The sequence below is a fragment of the Lonchura striata genome, chromosome 3 (genome assembly GCF_046129695.1).
Source record: "Lonchura striata isolate bLonStr1 chromosome 3, bLonStr1.mat, whole genome shotgun sequence".
Taxonomy (NCBI): domain Eukaryota; kingdom Metazoa; phylum Chordata; class Aves; order Passeriformes; family Estrildidae; genus Lonchura; species Lonchura striata.
The window spans coordinates 85,303,482-85,318,884 of NC_134605.1; the positions used below are offsets into that span (position 1 = coordinate 85,303,482).

General features: G+C 39.1%; 2 protein-coding genes across 2 annotated transcripts in view; one reads left to right on the top strand and one right to left on the bottom strand.

Moving 5' to 3' along the window:
- COL9A1 (collagen type IX alpha 1 chain) overlaps positions 1-5,811 on the top strand; it is a 62,001-nt gene extending 56,190 nt beyond the window's left edge. The window contains exons 35-38 of the mRNA XM_021530152.3: positions 754-808; positions 1,724-1,912; positions 4,000-4,077; positions 5,257-5,811. Coding sequence (XP_021385827.2) covers positions 754-808; positions 1,724-1,912; positions 4,000-4,077; positions 5,257-5,441 — 507 coding nt within the window. The 3' untranslated portion in view covers positions 5,442-5,811. The remainder of the gene's footprint in view (positions 1-753; positions 809-1,723; positions 1,913-3,999; positions 4,078-5,256) is intronic.
- Positions 5,812-6,921: 1,110 nt separating this feature from the next.
- The window catches only part of COL19A1 (collagen type XIX alpha 1 chain), a 182,567-nt gene continuing 174,085 nt past the window's right edge, over positions 6,922-15,403 (bottom strand). Inside the window, exon 51 of the mRNA XM_077782360.1 lies at positions 6,922-15,400. Coding sequence (XP_077638486.1) covers positions 15,264-15,400 — 137 coding nt within the window. The 3' untranslated portion in view covers positions 6,922-15,263. The remainder of the gene's footprint in view (positions 15,401-15,403) is intronic.

Sequence of the window (15,403 nt, forward strand, 5' to 3'; positions counted from 1 at the left end):
GCTGAAAATAATTATTGTAGCATGCTGATGGGAGCAGGAAAAAGGGTAATGGTTTCAAAGAGAAAGAGTATAGTTTTCGATTAGATACTAGGAAGAAATTCTTCACTGCAAGAATGGAGAGGTACTAATAAGTCACCCAGAGAAGTTGTGGAGGCTCCATCCCTGGAAGAGTTCAAGGCCAGGTTAAAAGGGGCCCTGAGAAGGGGGGTTGGAATTAGGTGGTTTCAAAGGTCCCTTTCAACCCAGGCCATTCTGTGATGTTTCAGTTACTCATGAACACTGCAGAGAATCAAAGGCTCTCCTGCTCCTTACACTGTGCCATCAGTGAGTAGGTTGGAGGTGCACAAAAAATTGGGAGGGGGCACAGCTGGGAGAGCTGACTATAATCGACCAAGGGGATATCCCATACCATATGGCATCACACTCAGCTATGTAACCAGGGAAAACTTCTGGGAATGGCAAGCAAATGCCTTCATTTGTACCACTTGCAATATCTTATCTTTTTTGTATTTTATTTACTTCTTCCTTTACCCCTTTTTCCTACCCCTTTCTCTGCATCTTCTTACTTTCAATTTATTAAACTTCTTCCCCTGTTCCATGGGTGTGGGCTGTGGGTGTGAGCAGCTGTGTGGTGTTTGCCAGCTGGGGTTAAACTGTGACAACTGTTTATTGACAGCATTTTTTGAATCAAGCATGCTCATAAAATGTGTGACATTAACTGTTTTATTAAAACCCTCTTGTTTTTAATCCCAGGGAAAAGAACCAAGTGATCAGCACATTAAGCAGGTTTGCATGAGAGTCATGCAAGGTAAATAGGCTAAAAACTATTTGATGTTTCTTGTGTATTTAAATTGGGATCATCCGTTTCTGTGGAGGCAACCGAGATTTTCCCCATGCTTACCCAGAATAAATTGCATGGCCTCAGCAAGGGACCTGGTGGAAAATCCACATGTGAATGTGGACACAGCATGAGGAAGTCCCTTATTTATATTTATTTTGTAGCCTCATTGAACTGCCTGTTGATTCCATACTATTGCTGTGGTAAGCAGGCCATAGACCAGAGCAGTTGTGTGAAATACATTTTGTATTCAAATCACTTGCTGTGCTTACAGACATAAAAGTACAAACTTCACTGAAAGCTTTTTAGCCTTTTGTATTTGCTATTAGACTTCAGCAAGCTGTGCAAAATAGGTGAAAAGAAGAGGAATGCAGAGAGATGTTTCTGGAGATAACCTACTTTAAAATTAAAGCAATATAGAGATACTCTAAATTAACCCTAATTTGATGAGTTCTTGACACACACAGAAATCTGAAGCTTTTCTAATATGGTTGGGTGCATGGAATTTACTGAGTTTAAAAATTTATGCTGTCCTTTAAACACAAAAGAAAATTTTCACTACTTGCTATTGAAGATGCCTTTTAACTTATTATGCCTCTGTAATGTTAAGAGTTTACAGAATGAAATTGCTGCTCATGTTTTAAAAATTTTCAGTAGTTGTTACTGTACTCAACAGGGTATTAAAAAAAACCTCTGTAAGTAGGATAAATGTCTTCTATACCTTAACTGTAATAAACATTATAAATAGCGGTATAATAAAGGAAGGGGCTGTAGTATAATTTGTTGGTTCCTGTAGCAGTGAACATATATTCTTCTTCATTGATCATGGGAATCTCTTTGTTCTTGTTCACTTACTCCATAACTCTGTCCTCCTGCTCGTTGCAGAACAATTAGCTCAGCTGGCAGCCAGCCTTAGGAGGCCAGAATTTGGTGCTCCAGGTCTTCCTGGCCAACCAGGGCCACCAGGTGCTCCAGGACCTGCTGGTGAAAATGGTTTTCCGGGACAGCTTGGCCCCCGTGGCCTGCCTGGCCTTAAAGGTCCCCCTGGTGAGATTGGTCGTAAAGGTCCTAAAGGTAAGAAATTCTCTAACTGGCTTTCACTTGGTGACTGCCTCAGTTTTGGTTTTTCAGGGCTTGTTTGGTTTTTTTTCTTTTTGTTTATTTTGGTCTTGCTGTTGTTGTTGCCCCCTTCCTTGGTCTATAGGTTGTGGATGTACGCTGTCAGATCCTGAGTTAGGAATGTGAACTGTTTGCTGTAACTGTTGTGTCAGTTACCACAGCAATTAAAGGGCTCATTGGCCTGCCTTCACCAAGACTTGTTTAGAAATCTGCTTTTAAGCACATAAAACCCCACAAAACCTCAAAAGTCTTCAAGAATGAGAATCTATATTAGGACCCTGACTCAGCTGCTTCCTTCTAGTTCAGGGCAGATGCCTGTCCTTTCTCACATTGTAGAAGTCATTTGATGACAAACACCACATGTGATTCCAGCAGTGGCTCTGTGCTCCATTCAGCCTGGCTGTTGACCTAACTTTTGCAAGATTTATGGCCCCAAGAGCTGATGTAAGCAGTCATTACTTTACTAAAATCTAGTCTACTTTTCTAAGCACACTGAATTTCTCACATTACAAAAGACTGATAATGATTTACCTTTTTATTTGCATATAATACTTAAGCCATTTAACATCATTTCACCAGGTGCCAGAGTCTATTGATTCTTTGGAAAGGACAAATCCATAATAAAATTGACTTACATTTTACACAAAATCTTTGATCTAAGTAAATATCTTCTGCTTATCACTGAGAGGTTCTATTCTCCTCCAAAGAATTACAGGGTAGAATTTTCTGCAAAGTCTTATGACAACCATTTATATATTAGTTTCTATTTAGCAGTGGTTTTCATTTGTTTTCCAAAAAGGACTTATTTAAAAATTGTCTTTCTGCAAAAAGCTAGTCTGTTGCTGGAGTAGGGTGTTTACTTTTGATTCAAATTTTATTTGAAAGTGAAATTTGGAAAATCTTTGAGAGAAGGAACAGAATACAAACAAAGCAAAACTTAAGAGCATTGTTGCTGGAGCTTTGTTGCTGATTTAATTCAATTTAATGTCATCTGCAGAAGAAAAAAGAAAGAGAAATCCAAAGATGATGTATGGGATATCCAAAATTTGATTCAACACACAGCAGGCTACACTGTGTTAATATTAAAAGAAAAAAATAAACAGAGCATTAACCTCCCCCCTCAAAAAAAAAAAAAACAAAACACCAAAAAAACCCCAAAAAAACAAAACAAAAAAAACCTTATCATTAAAAAAAATCCTTATCATAACTGACAAAAAGCTATCACAATCTGTCATCAGATTCTGAGTTACCTTAGAGTAAACCTTGCAATATCATTACAGATACAAGGGAAGTAGTGAATGCTCTCATGTGTAAGAGCTATAATGGTACATGGCGGCCAACCTGAAAACTCTCAGTGCTTCACTCTGAGTTCCTGATAGTTCAGATAGATTCACAGATAACAGTGAACAGAATTTGAATTTTACAACCTAAACAACAAAAAACCCTTCCTCTTACTAAAATGATTCAGATTTGGAGCAAAATATGGGCTTGAAAAAACTCTGGGTGTGTATCAAAGGAAAGTCTCCATGACATTATTATATGAGGAAAAAAAAGTATTTTGTGAAGGCAAAAATTAGCCTTATGTGAATATCAACAGAATCTGTCATCTGTAGCCACCTTTTTTCTCCTCTGCACTGCCTGTCTCAAGGACCAACACTTGAGAATTTTTACTTCTTAACTGGGCTGGTACAGTTTTGCAGAAGCCAGTAGCCTTAGTCTGCATCCCAAATATCCTGAGATCCTTGGACTTTGGTCTATTCCTGCTATATGGGCTGTGACATATTTCATGTGGTACTTACTGTCCAGCTGCAGGTGATTTCTTTCCCCCCAACCTGCTTCTGAGTGTGACTCAAATGGCTAAAAAATCCCAATCAAATCGTAAACATTTTACACAGATATGTGTCAGGGCATCAATGAAAGATGCTAAGAATATATACAACCAGCTGAATTCTCTATTTATTAACTGTTCACTTCTGAAAGGGAATTTACTAAAACTGATACTCCAGGCAGACTGTAACTAATGTTTCATGAATTTGCTTTAGGTGAACCAGGAGAAAGAGGAGAAAGAGGATTTCCAGGCAGAGGACTGAAAGGTTATCCTGGACCAAGAGGTCTTCCAGGTAAATATAAGAGGGTGAGGATAAAGAAGATATATACTAAAAATTTACTCAGAATTGATATTTCAAGTTGCCTTGAAAATATAAAAGGAGTCCATGAAACAATAAACTCCAAAACTGCAGGGCTTTGTAATTTTTACTTCATAGATGCTGATTCAGAAATCAGACTTTAAAACTAAAAAGCAAAAAGCCAGCTCCTAATTTTTCTCAGTGAAGAAAGATTAGAAAAATGTAAAGAAAGCATTAAAAAAGGTGGCGGTTACAAACACATGAATAAAAGTAGCCTCTTTCAATATATCTTTTATGTATATTATATGCACATATAATTATATATAAAAATTAAACAAAAAAGGCCATAACCTCCAGATTATGTCACTGGAAGTCACAGCAACCTTCAAAGTCTCCTCTCATAATTTAGGATATTATTTTATTTCTGTGGTAATTAATTGCAGTGTTATATAACATGGCTCCAGGAGAGATTCCTGCTGATGGATGAAGCACAGCTGGCCTCTAGTGGCCAGCGAATGAACATAAACATGTTATTTCCATCAGTATTTCTACAGTACACTTCTGTGTTTATCTAGCAAGACGAACTACTTGTTCTCTTGTGAAAAAGGAAAAAAACAGTTTAGTATTTACTGATCCCAAGGATGTCTGTGTAACTCAGAGGTGTTTTTTGTAGAAATCTATCACTGGAAAAGGCTTCCTGAAATCACTGTTTTTCCTTTCTTCACTGAAGACTTAGAAATATAAACTACTTTAGTGCTCAGCAGTTCCAGTCTTTACATCTATTTCCCCCTCCATCTGAGTGGGGGGAAAAAAATATCGGTATTTCTTTTGCCAGAGAGCTAATGAAATTCTGTGGTAGCAAGTAGCATCTACCATGCCCTAGGTATCGGTGGCAGCAGGGTTGGCTGAGTAGAGTACGCTGCAGAGCTTTGTGCAGTGGCAGACCTGCACTGTACACCTGGAGAGCACTGGGACTGAAATTTCATTGCTGAAGCTGTGGAATCGCAGATTGGGTGTCAGGTAGAGGAAAATTGTCCTGTAAGTTAGCACCCCTTTTGGGAATTCCCTAAGAGCGGTGAAAAAGCATCTTCATACAGCTTTTAAGGACAGGCTGCTAATTTTGCTATGCAAGATGTATGCTGCCAGCATTTAGCCCTGCATCCACTTTTCCAGGTGAACCGGGCAAAGCCAGCTACGGCAGGGAAGGCCGTGACGGTGACCGAGGTCCCCCGGGGGTGGCCGGGCAGCCTGGGGTTCCCGGTCCCCCTGGCCCTCCTGGCCCTCCTGGGTACTGCGAGCCAGCGTCCTGCAGGATGCAGGTGGGACAGAGAGCAGAGAAGAACATGAAAGGGCCCTGAGAGTGCAACCATGTGTTGGCATCAATTTACATCCTGCACGGACAGCTGAGGATGAAATCACAAAGGAGAAATGCAGACACGGACAAACCTTTCAACCAAGGTTTCAGTAAGGTATTTTTAACACAGTGGTTTTACATTTTTCCAAAAGGAGTGCTTATCAACACCAGCTGGAACAATGGTGCTTACAGAAATACATAGGTGCTGCCTTCTGCCTTCTCCTTTTGGGGGGAAATAAAAGGTACTTGTCTATTTTTATTTTTGAGTTTGTTTAATAAGGAGCTTCTGTGACTTTTCCTCCTCCCCTACTTAATTTCTATGTATGATGTACAGTGAAGTAATGTCTTGAGACATCAAATAAAAGAGGATAATTTTATTTTCTGCAGCTTTATCTATTCTTTCATACTTATAAAATAAATTCTAGCACATACTCTTCACGCACAGTCACTTAATGTGTGTTTTGCCCAGAATATGCTAAGCCTCCTTCAGCTCTTCAATTCAATCACAGAAACCCACCACCCTGACACTATTTATGCTGCCAATATCTGTAAAGGTACAATCACAGGGTTGCCATAAATAACCCATGTGGAATAACCTCTTTGTTTTTTGACTCCAAGTTGTATTGCATTTGTAATTCCATATGAAGCCCGTTGCAGCTTGCCTTGTTATATGTGGCATTAAAATAAAAGGCTAGTAACCACTGTCAGCAGAATTTTAAGTCCTAGAAATATATGTTTCCTATAAAAGTTTACAAACCTCCAAATAAATAATTTCTTTACATGTATGGTTACATTCAGTATTGCTTGCCAGAACAGCCAGAAGACAACCATTAGATGGCCCAAGTTGCCTTCTTTTTAGATACTTAGTTTTTAGAAGAAAATGTGCAATGTGGGTATTCTGTTCCTCTCTATATAAATTAAACTATTTGTGGTTTGAGTTTACCTCTCTGAACTTTATTCAAGAAAACAATGAAACTGCCCTATGATGTTTCCCTTTCTTTTAATTTTTAGTCATCCAAATTCTCCTATGCAAACTTTGGCACATTTGTTTTAAGCACTGATTTTTCTCCTAGCCCTTAACCATCTCATCATGTTCCAAACACTCGGTGCCATGTGACAACAGAGAGAAATAACAAGATCCATGGAGCATTGCATTTTGCATGTAACATGTAAGATTAAACACTAAAGGAAAAAGTATAATGGTATAATGTATGCTCCAAAAGGAATTATTGAAAAAATTAGTAGTTAAACCTTCCTCAAACTAAGCCTGATTTCCTATATTGATACTATAAGAAGTCACCAAAACTGGCAAGTGCAAAGAATTTAATTCTTGAACAAATCCACACAAGGTGAGGGGCTTGGGAATACATAAATGGGTTTTCAAAAGTTTTTGAATTAGGTCAATTTTTGCTGACTTGGGGCAGAGTCCTGAAAAGTACTCCTTGGATAGTGGAACAAATAAAACACTAGTAAAAAACCCTGTAGTTTCACCAGCAAACTTTTATTTTGACTATAAAGTGTGTAAAACTGCTGAAAAGAAAAAAATGTCACCAGATAACAGAATGAAAATACTGTTTTCTGTATGTAATGCATAATCATAGGAATTATAATAAGCAAACCCCCCCACATTTAAATATAATTGTGAAGTGCTTTAGAAAATATAGTCTGTAAAATGCATAAAATTCCACAATGGAAGGAAATTCATGTAGGAGCAAAAATATTCATATGCAAAACTCAAATAAGAATTATTACAATCAAACAAATTCAACATTGAGAGTCAATTCAATGCAGAATCTTTAAAAGTGGACATCTTAAGATTGTGACAGGTTTTCTGCCTTCAAGTTGACTCACAAGTTTTAACTTAAAAAACTGAAGAAAAACTCCTCAGGCCCATTGTAATTCCTTATGGGATGCGTAGGTTAATCTAATTTTCAATTCCAAATCTTACACAAGAATGGAAAAGAGGTACTTGACAAATGTTAGACTGTGCATCATAATATACCAGAGGTGGAATTTTTAGTAACAGCACATTCAAATAAAATAAAGATTTGGAAAATAAAGACAGGATTATGAACTTAAAATAAAGATGAATTGATTATGGTAATGCAGAAAAATATATTTTAAAATAAATTTAGAATACACAGTGCCAAGAGACTGAGAGGTTTCACAAGCCACTGTTAGTGTGCCACCAATTTTAATCAGATGCTCCTGAAATCTTGGTGAAATCCCAAATAAATTTTGTTCTCATCTCCTTCAGGTTTAGCATCATAAAATTCTGTGAGATTTATTGAACAGAAGACTAGTGAGAATATTTTACCCACCATGATCTCTGTCACCACTTCTAGTTCTGGAGGTTTAACTGCAGTGTGCTAAAAACATATTTTAGCTCCTCAGTTACTTCAGTATATGCAGGAACCCAATGAAAATCATAATGTTAACCAGTTTATAGACTTTTTTCAGTTGGACAAGAACTTTAAGATCATTGAGTCTGACTATTAACCTGACACTGCCAACAAATTTGGTGGCCTTCTGACAGGGTTATAGTAGTGATGGAGGAAAGAAGAGGGAATGATATAATCTATCAAAGAATTTGACATTGTCCTACACAACATCGTTGTCTGTAAACTGGAGAGACATGGATTTGACAGACAGACCTGGGTGGCCACACTAAAAGAGTTGAGGTCACTGACTCAGTGTCCAAGTGGAGACAGTTCCTCAAGGGTCCGTATTGGGACTGGCACTGTTTAATGTTTTTGCTGGTGCCATGGACCATGGGATCAAGTGCACCTTCAGCAAGTTTGCCAACGATACCAAGCTGTGTGGTGCGATCACTGTACTGGAGGAAAGGGATGGGACATGGATAGGCTTGAGAAGGGAGTCCATGGGAACTTCATGAGGGTCAGCAAGGCCAAGGCCAAGGTCCTACGCATGGGTTAGGGCAATCCTCATCATCCATCCATCTAGCCTGTCCAGACTCCCCAGTTTACAGAGCCTTCCTATCCTCCAGCAGATCAACACTCTCACCCAGCTTGGTGTTGTGTGCAACTGACTGAGAGTGCCCTCAATCCCCTCACTGAGGTCACTGATAAAGACACTGAACAGGACCAACTCCAGTTCTGAGCCTTGGGGACCTCTACTAGTGACCAGAGGCCAGCTGGATCAACACCATTCGCCATCACTCTATTAGCAAGAATTCATAACACTCCTGCCAAATATTGAGCTAAGAGTTGGAGGTATTATACATTTATAGATTATATACACATGTAATTAACATATGAGTTTATATATAAGTTTTCTGCCTCAGCCATCACTGGGTTCAAGCAAGTTAGTATAAACTGCTACCAAAAAATCTTGAATGTTTCACAAAGGCAAAATTCTCTGTAGTTAAAGAAGCTCTAGAGCACTATTTGGAGCTCCTAAATGATGTATGAAACCAAGGCTAAGGAGGATTACATTACATTTTGTGTCCTTCAATACCTTAGTCATGATCTAGTATCACCCAGAGCCAAGCACAGATCTACAACAAAATTTGTTTTCCTTCAGATATGAAAAGTGTTAACAGATAGTATTTTGAAGGTTACTTGAAGAACAGAAGGAACAAGAAACCAGGTTTCCCAATAAACACTTTGTTTCAGACAAGTGTTAGCTCATCATTGTAGAACACAGCAGTTGTGCTCCACATACAAACACTGCATTTTTGCAAACGTTAAATTGATTAGATAATTGTGTGAAATGTGTTTGCTTGACCTGCTCATCACTGTATTTTTTTTGGCCACATAGCTACTGCTTCCTTTTTACTTAAAAATGCAGTTGCTGCATCTCCTCTGCTCATGGATAACAGGTAGAGAAGAAATATCTATATTTTGTAGGGCAAGCTACTCCTGTGTGATTTGCTACAGCTTCAGTTTTATTCCCTCCCTTCAATTTTTTGTTATTCCTGTTCTGTTTTGCTTGCTGCCTGTGCATTCAAAAGGATGAGTATACCCGGCAGCTTCAGACAATGAACAAAATAAAATTTCTGAAGTCACTATGAAATTGGAAGAAAGAAAATCAAGTTAGTGGTGAAATTATTACCTATAGTCCTTTAAAATGCTATCAGCATTTTTCCTCCAGGGAGAATTAGGCAGCAAGAGAAAAATGAAAATTCCTACAGTTCCCTAAAGTTCAGTGAATCAGTTTCTTGAATAAAAGTGATTATCTCCTAGTTGGGCAGGAAGATTATCTGCATTCAGATAATGTATGAATTTCCATAAATTATATACGTATTAAGACCATGGTTTTGCATTTAGGTGGTTTTGTTTGTTTGTTTTCTAATCCAGATTGTAGAGCCCTAAATTTCATCAGGCTTAGGAAACACAAGCCTGACTTCAGTTGGAGTCAAAACCCAATCCCCCCAAATTTAGCCAACCCACCCTGACTTCTCCCCAGAGCTCACTGCAGTGGCTTTGTGCCTCTCCTTTCTCCTGTTTGTAGTTGCAACCTCCCTCTTGTGATTTGACACAGAACAAAAGGCTGACATTTTTGACAGAGTCACAAACAGAAGGTATGTGAAATATTTCCATTTGCATCCAGCATCCTGTTTCAGATGTACATGGCCACACAATAATGTAGAAATTATTTTTCATCCACTTAATCTGTTTCCATTGAACTGAACCTTAAATGCTGCAAACCAAAAGTATAAGGAAAGAAGGAAGCAACCAGTCGTCATGTTCTGTGATTCATACAGTGACAGCTGCATACAATCCAGAAATGAAAAAATACAAAACACCAAGGTGTGTCATTGAGAATCCTTCAAACACTGACTGGAGACAGAACAGATTTACATTAAAACTGAAGTTAGTAATTAAATGCATATGTGTTTATAGAATAGCAGACTAAGAAAGAAAACTGCTAAAAGACATGTAGACTCTAACCTTTTTAGCTAAAAACTTATTTTGGTCTAGAATATGTAATGTTTGTTAGCAATTAATATTTGAAAACCCTGTTTTCTTACAGTATCCCGAAGCTTGAATTTTCCACTTAAATACCAACCATGACAAGGTCATGGTTAAACTTGTTCTCCATGGCCTACACCCACCTACGTGCATGGAGGTGATTTAAACATCCATCCAGTACAATTGAATTGTAGTGGACATATCAGATTTCCGGAAAAATATGTGTGACTTGGTACATTCAGAAACTATGAAAAACTCAATAAAACAATAAAACACACCCCAAAACAGCAACATTTTGATTTCTGAGTTACTTTTGTTGTTCTAACATCTCACATTAGAGCAGCATTTCTACTGCATTGGTAAAATGCAAGATTAAGGACTGGTTTTATGTAGTCTGTTTGGAGAAACAGGTTTATAAAATGCTAATTTAGCCAGGGTTTTGGTTTTTTTTACAAGACTTTCAAATAAACATTTTAGGAAAAGAAAGAGAATAAAAAATGAGTGTACATAGACATGAAGAATAACATTTCACCCTTGTGAAAAAGAAGACCCAAAATATTTTGTGTTATAATCCATTAATTAAAACCCCCACTTATTTAACAAAGCTGTGCATCTCTAACACCTGTCATAACCCACAATCATAAAATGTAAGGGAAGGATGGATAATCAATCCTGTTTCTGTGTCCCAGTGCTCTTTAAACATTGAAACCAGACCCAACCTAAGGTAAGAATATTGGTTCCCAAAACATTGCCAGGCTGCACTGCTGCCCAATTGTACATCAGATGCTGTTTAAGGTTTTACTAAACCATAGGTGAGTCCCTCCTCCCCTGGAGACAAACTTCATTGCAGGGGACATAAAAGATGCCTGAAAATGAGATATCTCACCACAACATATTCTTTTGTAACATACATAAAACACAATATAATAATAAACACAAATAAAATCTTAGCAATATTATCTTACAATAATTATCCAAGAAAGGCAGTATTTCTGCAAATACCACCATGCAAAACTGAAGAGATTTGAAGAAAGAAAATAGAAATAAGTAAGTCTCAAGAACAAAATCAGAAACACAGACTATTGTGCTGTGAGAATACACATGGCTGGGTCACTTCTTGTTCTGCTGGGCCAGTTATGCCTGGGCTGTAATTTTTGTACTGAAAGGATGTTTTGCAATCCACCATGTGGACAGCAGGAAGTCTGCTGCAGCCTCAGGAAAGCTTCCCTCTTAGCAAGTGACTATACTTTCTTTAGGAAAACTGAGTAGTTCTGTACATTGCTATTTAAAGAAAATGCCAACACATTTTTAATAGGTGATAAAGCAAGTTGCCATAAAATATAAAAGTCTGACCCTGAACTACGATAAAGCTTAAAGAGCTTTTAAAAAAGGTTTAAAACATTTTGTTGAAGTTATTTCACTTCTGAGTCTTGTTGCATGTAAACAAACCCAAAGCAGAATAAAAGACCTCATGCTACTGGAAAAAAAAGAGTCGCTGGTGTTTATTTCCTTGCAGTGCTTACTGCAGCATGAACTCCTCAAAACAGATACAAAACTGATAAAGTAAATTGCAAGATAGATACGCATCCCCTCTTCTCTCCCTGGCCTCCTGCCCAAAAACTAAGACAACATCAGTCTGAAACTGCAAAGAAATTTCAGGGGACAAACCTAAAAAGCATGCAGACACATGTTTCCAGCTACATTTCACTTTCAATTCTAAAAATGCAAATTAGGAGCAAGCCAGTGTGAAGTAAAGTTAAGCTGGGATTAGCTCTGTTCTACCCCAGTGAAGAATGTGGCATCTTAAAATAGGTACTGAGATCGCTCATATAAAAAAATACCCGTTTTCTCACATGAGAAAATTAAAATGGGCTTTTAGCAAAATAAAAATAATGCAACAAGATAATTACCAAAGTTACCTGCAAATCAACTGAAAGCATTCAAATACATTTTAGAAAGACCTTTCTCTTTGAGCCTATAAAAAGAAAAAGGCATCTGTAGGAAACATAGATGAAAAAATAAAACTTCTTCAAATATAAAAAGTGTTCAGCTTCGCAATAAGTTCAAGTAAATTAAAATACAGCAATTGCATCTGGCAGATAACAGATGCTGGGTTTCAGCTAAAAGCCCCAAAATATACAGATACCACCAATGCGGTGCAATGGTCTATGTACAGCCTTCCAGGATGGGGCTGCTTGGGAACCTTTAAGTCACATAAGTACTACCACAAGACAGCACCCTTTTCAATATTATCAGAGAAAATGAAGTTCAAAATTAACTTATGAAGTAAAAAATGTTTAGATTATTACATATATTGGAATAACTAGAGAAGTAACAAAACAAAAAAGAAAAAAAAAAAAGAAAAAGAAAGAAAGAAAGAAAATGTTTATGCAAGATACCTGACCAGCAGTTCCTTTCAGAGAATGGATACCAGTATGTGGGGCTGTTGCTCCTCTGGTGTCCATGTTTGGACACCGAGATGTGCTGGTGCCAGGCTGTGCTCTCCGTGGCCCGTGCAGCAGCCGGTGCCTCAGTGCTCGGGCTCAAGCTGCCGCCCATTGCCAGCACTCCCACAGCCCCGGCGCTCTGAGGACCAGCACTGCAGGGTGATCAGCTCCACAGAGCAAACCAAAACACGCTCCATGGGCACAGCAGTTCTGCACTGGGAGCAGCTTGTGTTGAGCTGAGCTCGGCAGGACCACTTGTCCCAAATGCACCCTCACCCCAGTGGGACAGGCGCCCGCTGCCCGCAGAGCAGAGGATGTGCTGGCCTGCAGAAGGGACAGCCATTGCCTCCCGAGGAGTGAGGAGGACTGGGTTCTCCTGTGGGCTTTTGACTCTATTCTCACAAACAATAGATAAAGCACCCTGACTCCCCAAGGTGTCCCCACCTGCAGCGTGTAGTGCAGCTCCTTCAGGAGGTAGTTTCATGGTATGCCACAGGTTTTCTGCTGTCCTCATTCCTGCTGCCCTCTCCTGTCCCAGGTGTTTACTCTCAGCCTGCCATCCCTGTGTTTCTTTTAACATCCTTTTGTAGCAAGCACCTTCTCTCCTCCAAATACCTATATAATGAACATGTCAGGGATGTTTGATTTCCCTTTCAGGAAATGTCTTGAGTGCCCCAGCTGCTGCCTGAGTTAATGCTGTCACCTCTTGCTCTCATCTTGCTCCTCTGCTCTCGGTGCAAGCGCTAGGAACCCTATTCAGAACAAATGCCAATGTGCTTCTTTTGCTAAAGACTCCCACCAGTCATTCCTTAACTGCTTTTAAGCAATACCCAGAAGTCAGCCAGATTCATGTATCACAACAGCTTCTCTGGAAGCCAGCACATCCAGTTTGAGAATATTTCCCTGGTAGCTCAGTACTGCTCAAGAACAAAGTTATCAAAATTAGCCTGATGTGACTGACTTCCAAACAATGGGATACGAGCCCTCAATATGACTTAATACTACAGGTGCATTTTGAAGTTCTAGGTTATAGATGTCTGTGTTCTCTAAGTAGCACCTTCACTTCCTATTGCACTGTACAAAATTCCACAGGACTAACTTAAGATCATCTGTTTTCTGATAATCAGAAGTGAAATTCTGGCCACCTCTACTCACTCCTTTTCAAGATCATCTGTGTGTTTGATTTTCTTCAGCTTTTCTTTTGCTTAACCCTTTGAACTCTACAGGACTTACACATTGTTCTGTTTTGTTCATCATTTACATTGTCTGTTCCAGCAGCCTTTACTGAATGCCTGAAAACTGGATGCTGTTGCTCTCAGTACTACACCTTTCTAGAAGGGTTTTGTACTTTTTTCCAAATTTCTCTTGAACTCAATACATTTTCTGTCACCAGTTAATAGGACCTGTGAGTTGTGCACTTTTCAGATTCCATGTTCTTTTCAAGATGATTTCAGCATGTGAATTTTGCAGGAGGAAGAGGAAACAGTGCCATCACCAAGATTAGAGACTTGTAAAGTTCCATTCTTGGACTATGTACTCACCAGACTCTGCTCTAAAGAAAGGGGTCACCTTTGCTGTAGGCAGACTTAATGCAGAGTAGCTTGATTCCAGGCCTTAGTACCCTTACTCAGTCCACATAATGGTTAGAACGTGTGCCAGCTCTCAGTCCAGAACACTGTCAGCAGCCTCCTGCCGTTAACATCTGGGGTAGGTGTAACCACGACTAAAGGAACATACAAGCCCCCAGCTGGGACAAAATCCAGTCAGGAGAGACGCTTCCTGGAGCTGCACCTGATGATTTTCCAGTCAGGTTGAAGCTCATTGTTGGATGGGATAAGGAGACCATAAATGCATCTTTGTTTCCTTCTTTGCCATCTTGGATGTGACTGTGAAGTGGTGGGCAGCATTCCTGGAGCACAGCAGACTGTTTTTGGAAGGTGTGCTGGAGCCTCCTTGAGGGACATCAATGTTTAGTCTAAACGGAGTTCCCAGTGCTCCAGCTCAGGTCCTGTGTTTGCCATGAATGAGTACGCTTTGTAACTTCAGAAATGTATTTTTTCCATTTAAAATTCACCACCAGCAAGAAAAATAAAGCCAGCTTACATATGGAGGCATATATAATGCCTTAAGTTATAATAAAATATTTTTTGTTTGAAGATAAAAGAAGTTTATGAAAATTATTTGGGCCTATTTTCTGTCCTAAGCAAAATAAATATGAGAAACAACACATGGAATGCACTCTGGAAAATATATGACATCATGTCATCATTAAGACACTGCAAATAACCTAGAAAAAGGCTCAATTTTGTGCCTTACAAATTATCTATACGCCATGCAGTGTTGAGAGAAGAAAAAAAAAATGCACCAAATATTTCAAAAATTAAATTAACTTATTGGAAAGAGTGAAAAGTGACCGTGAACCCAAGTGTCTGGGGGAGAGGGTTTTTATTTCCTGCTGGTGCGTGAGCGAGTCTGCGACACGTGGTAGTAGCAATCTGCCGGATTGCACCTCCCGTTGGGTCCGGGCGGCCCCTGCGGTCCCGGCGAGCCTGATGCTCCTGGTGGGCCTGGCAGGCCAGCAGCTG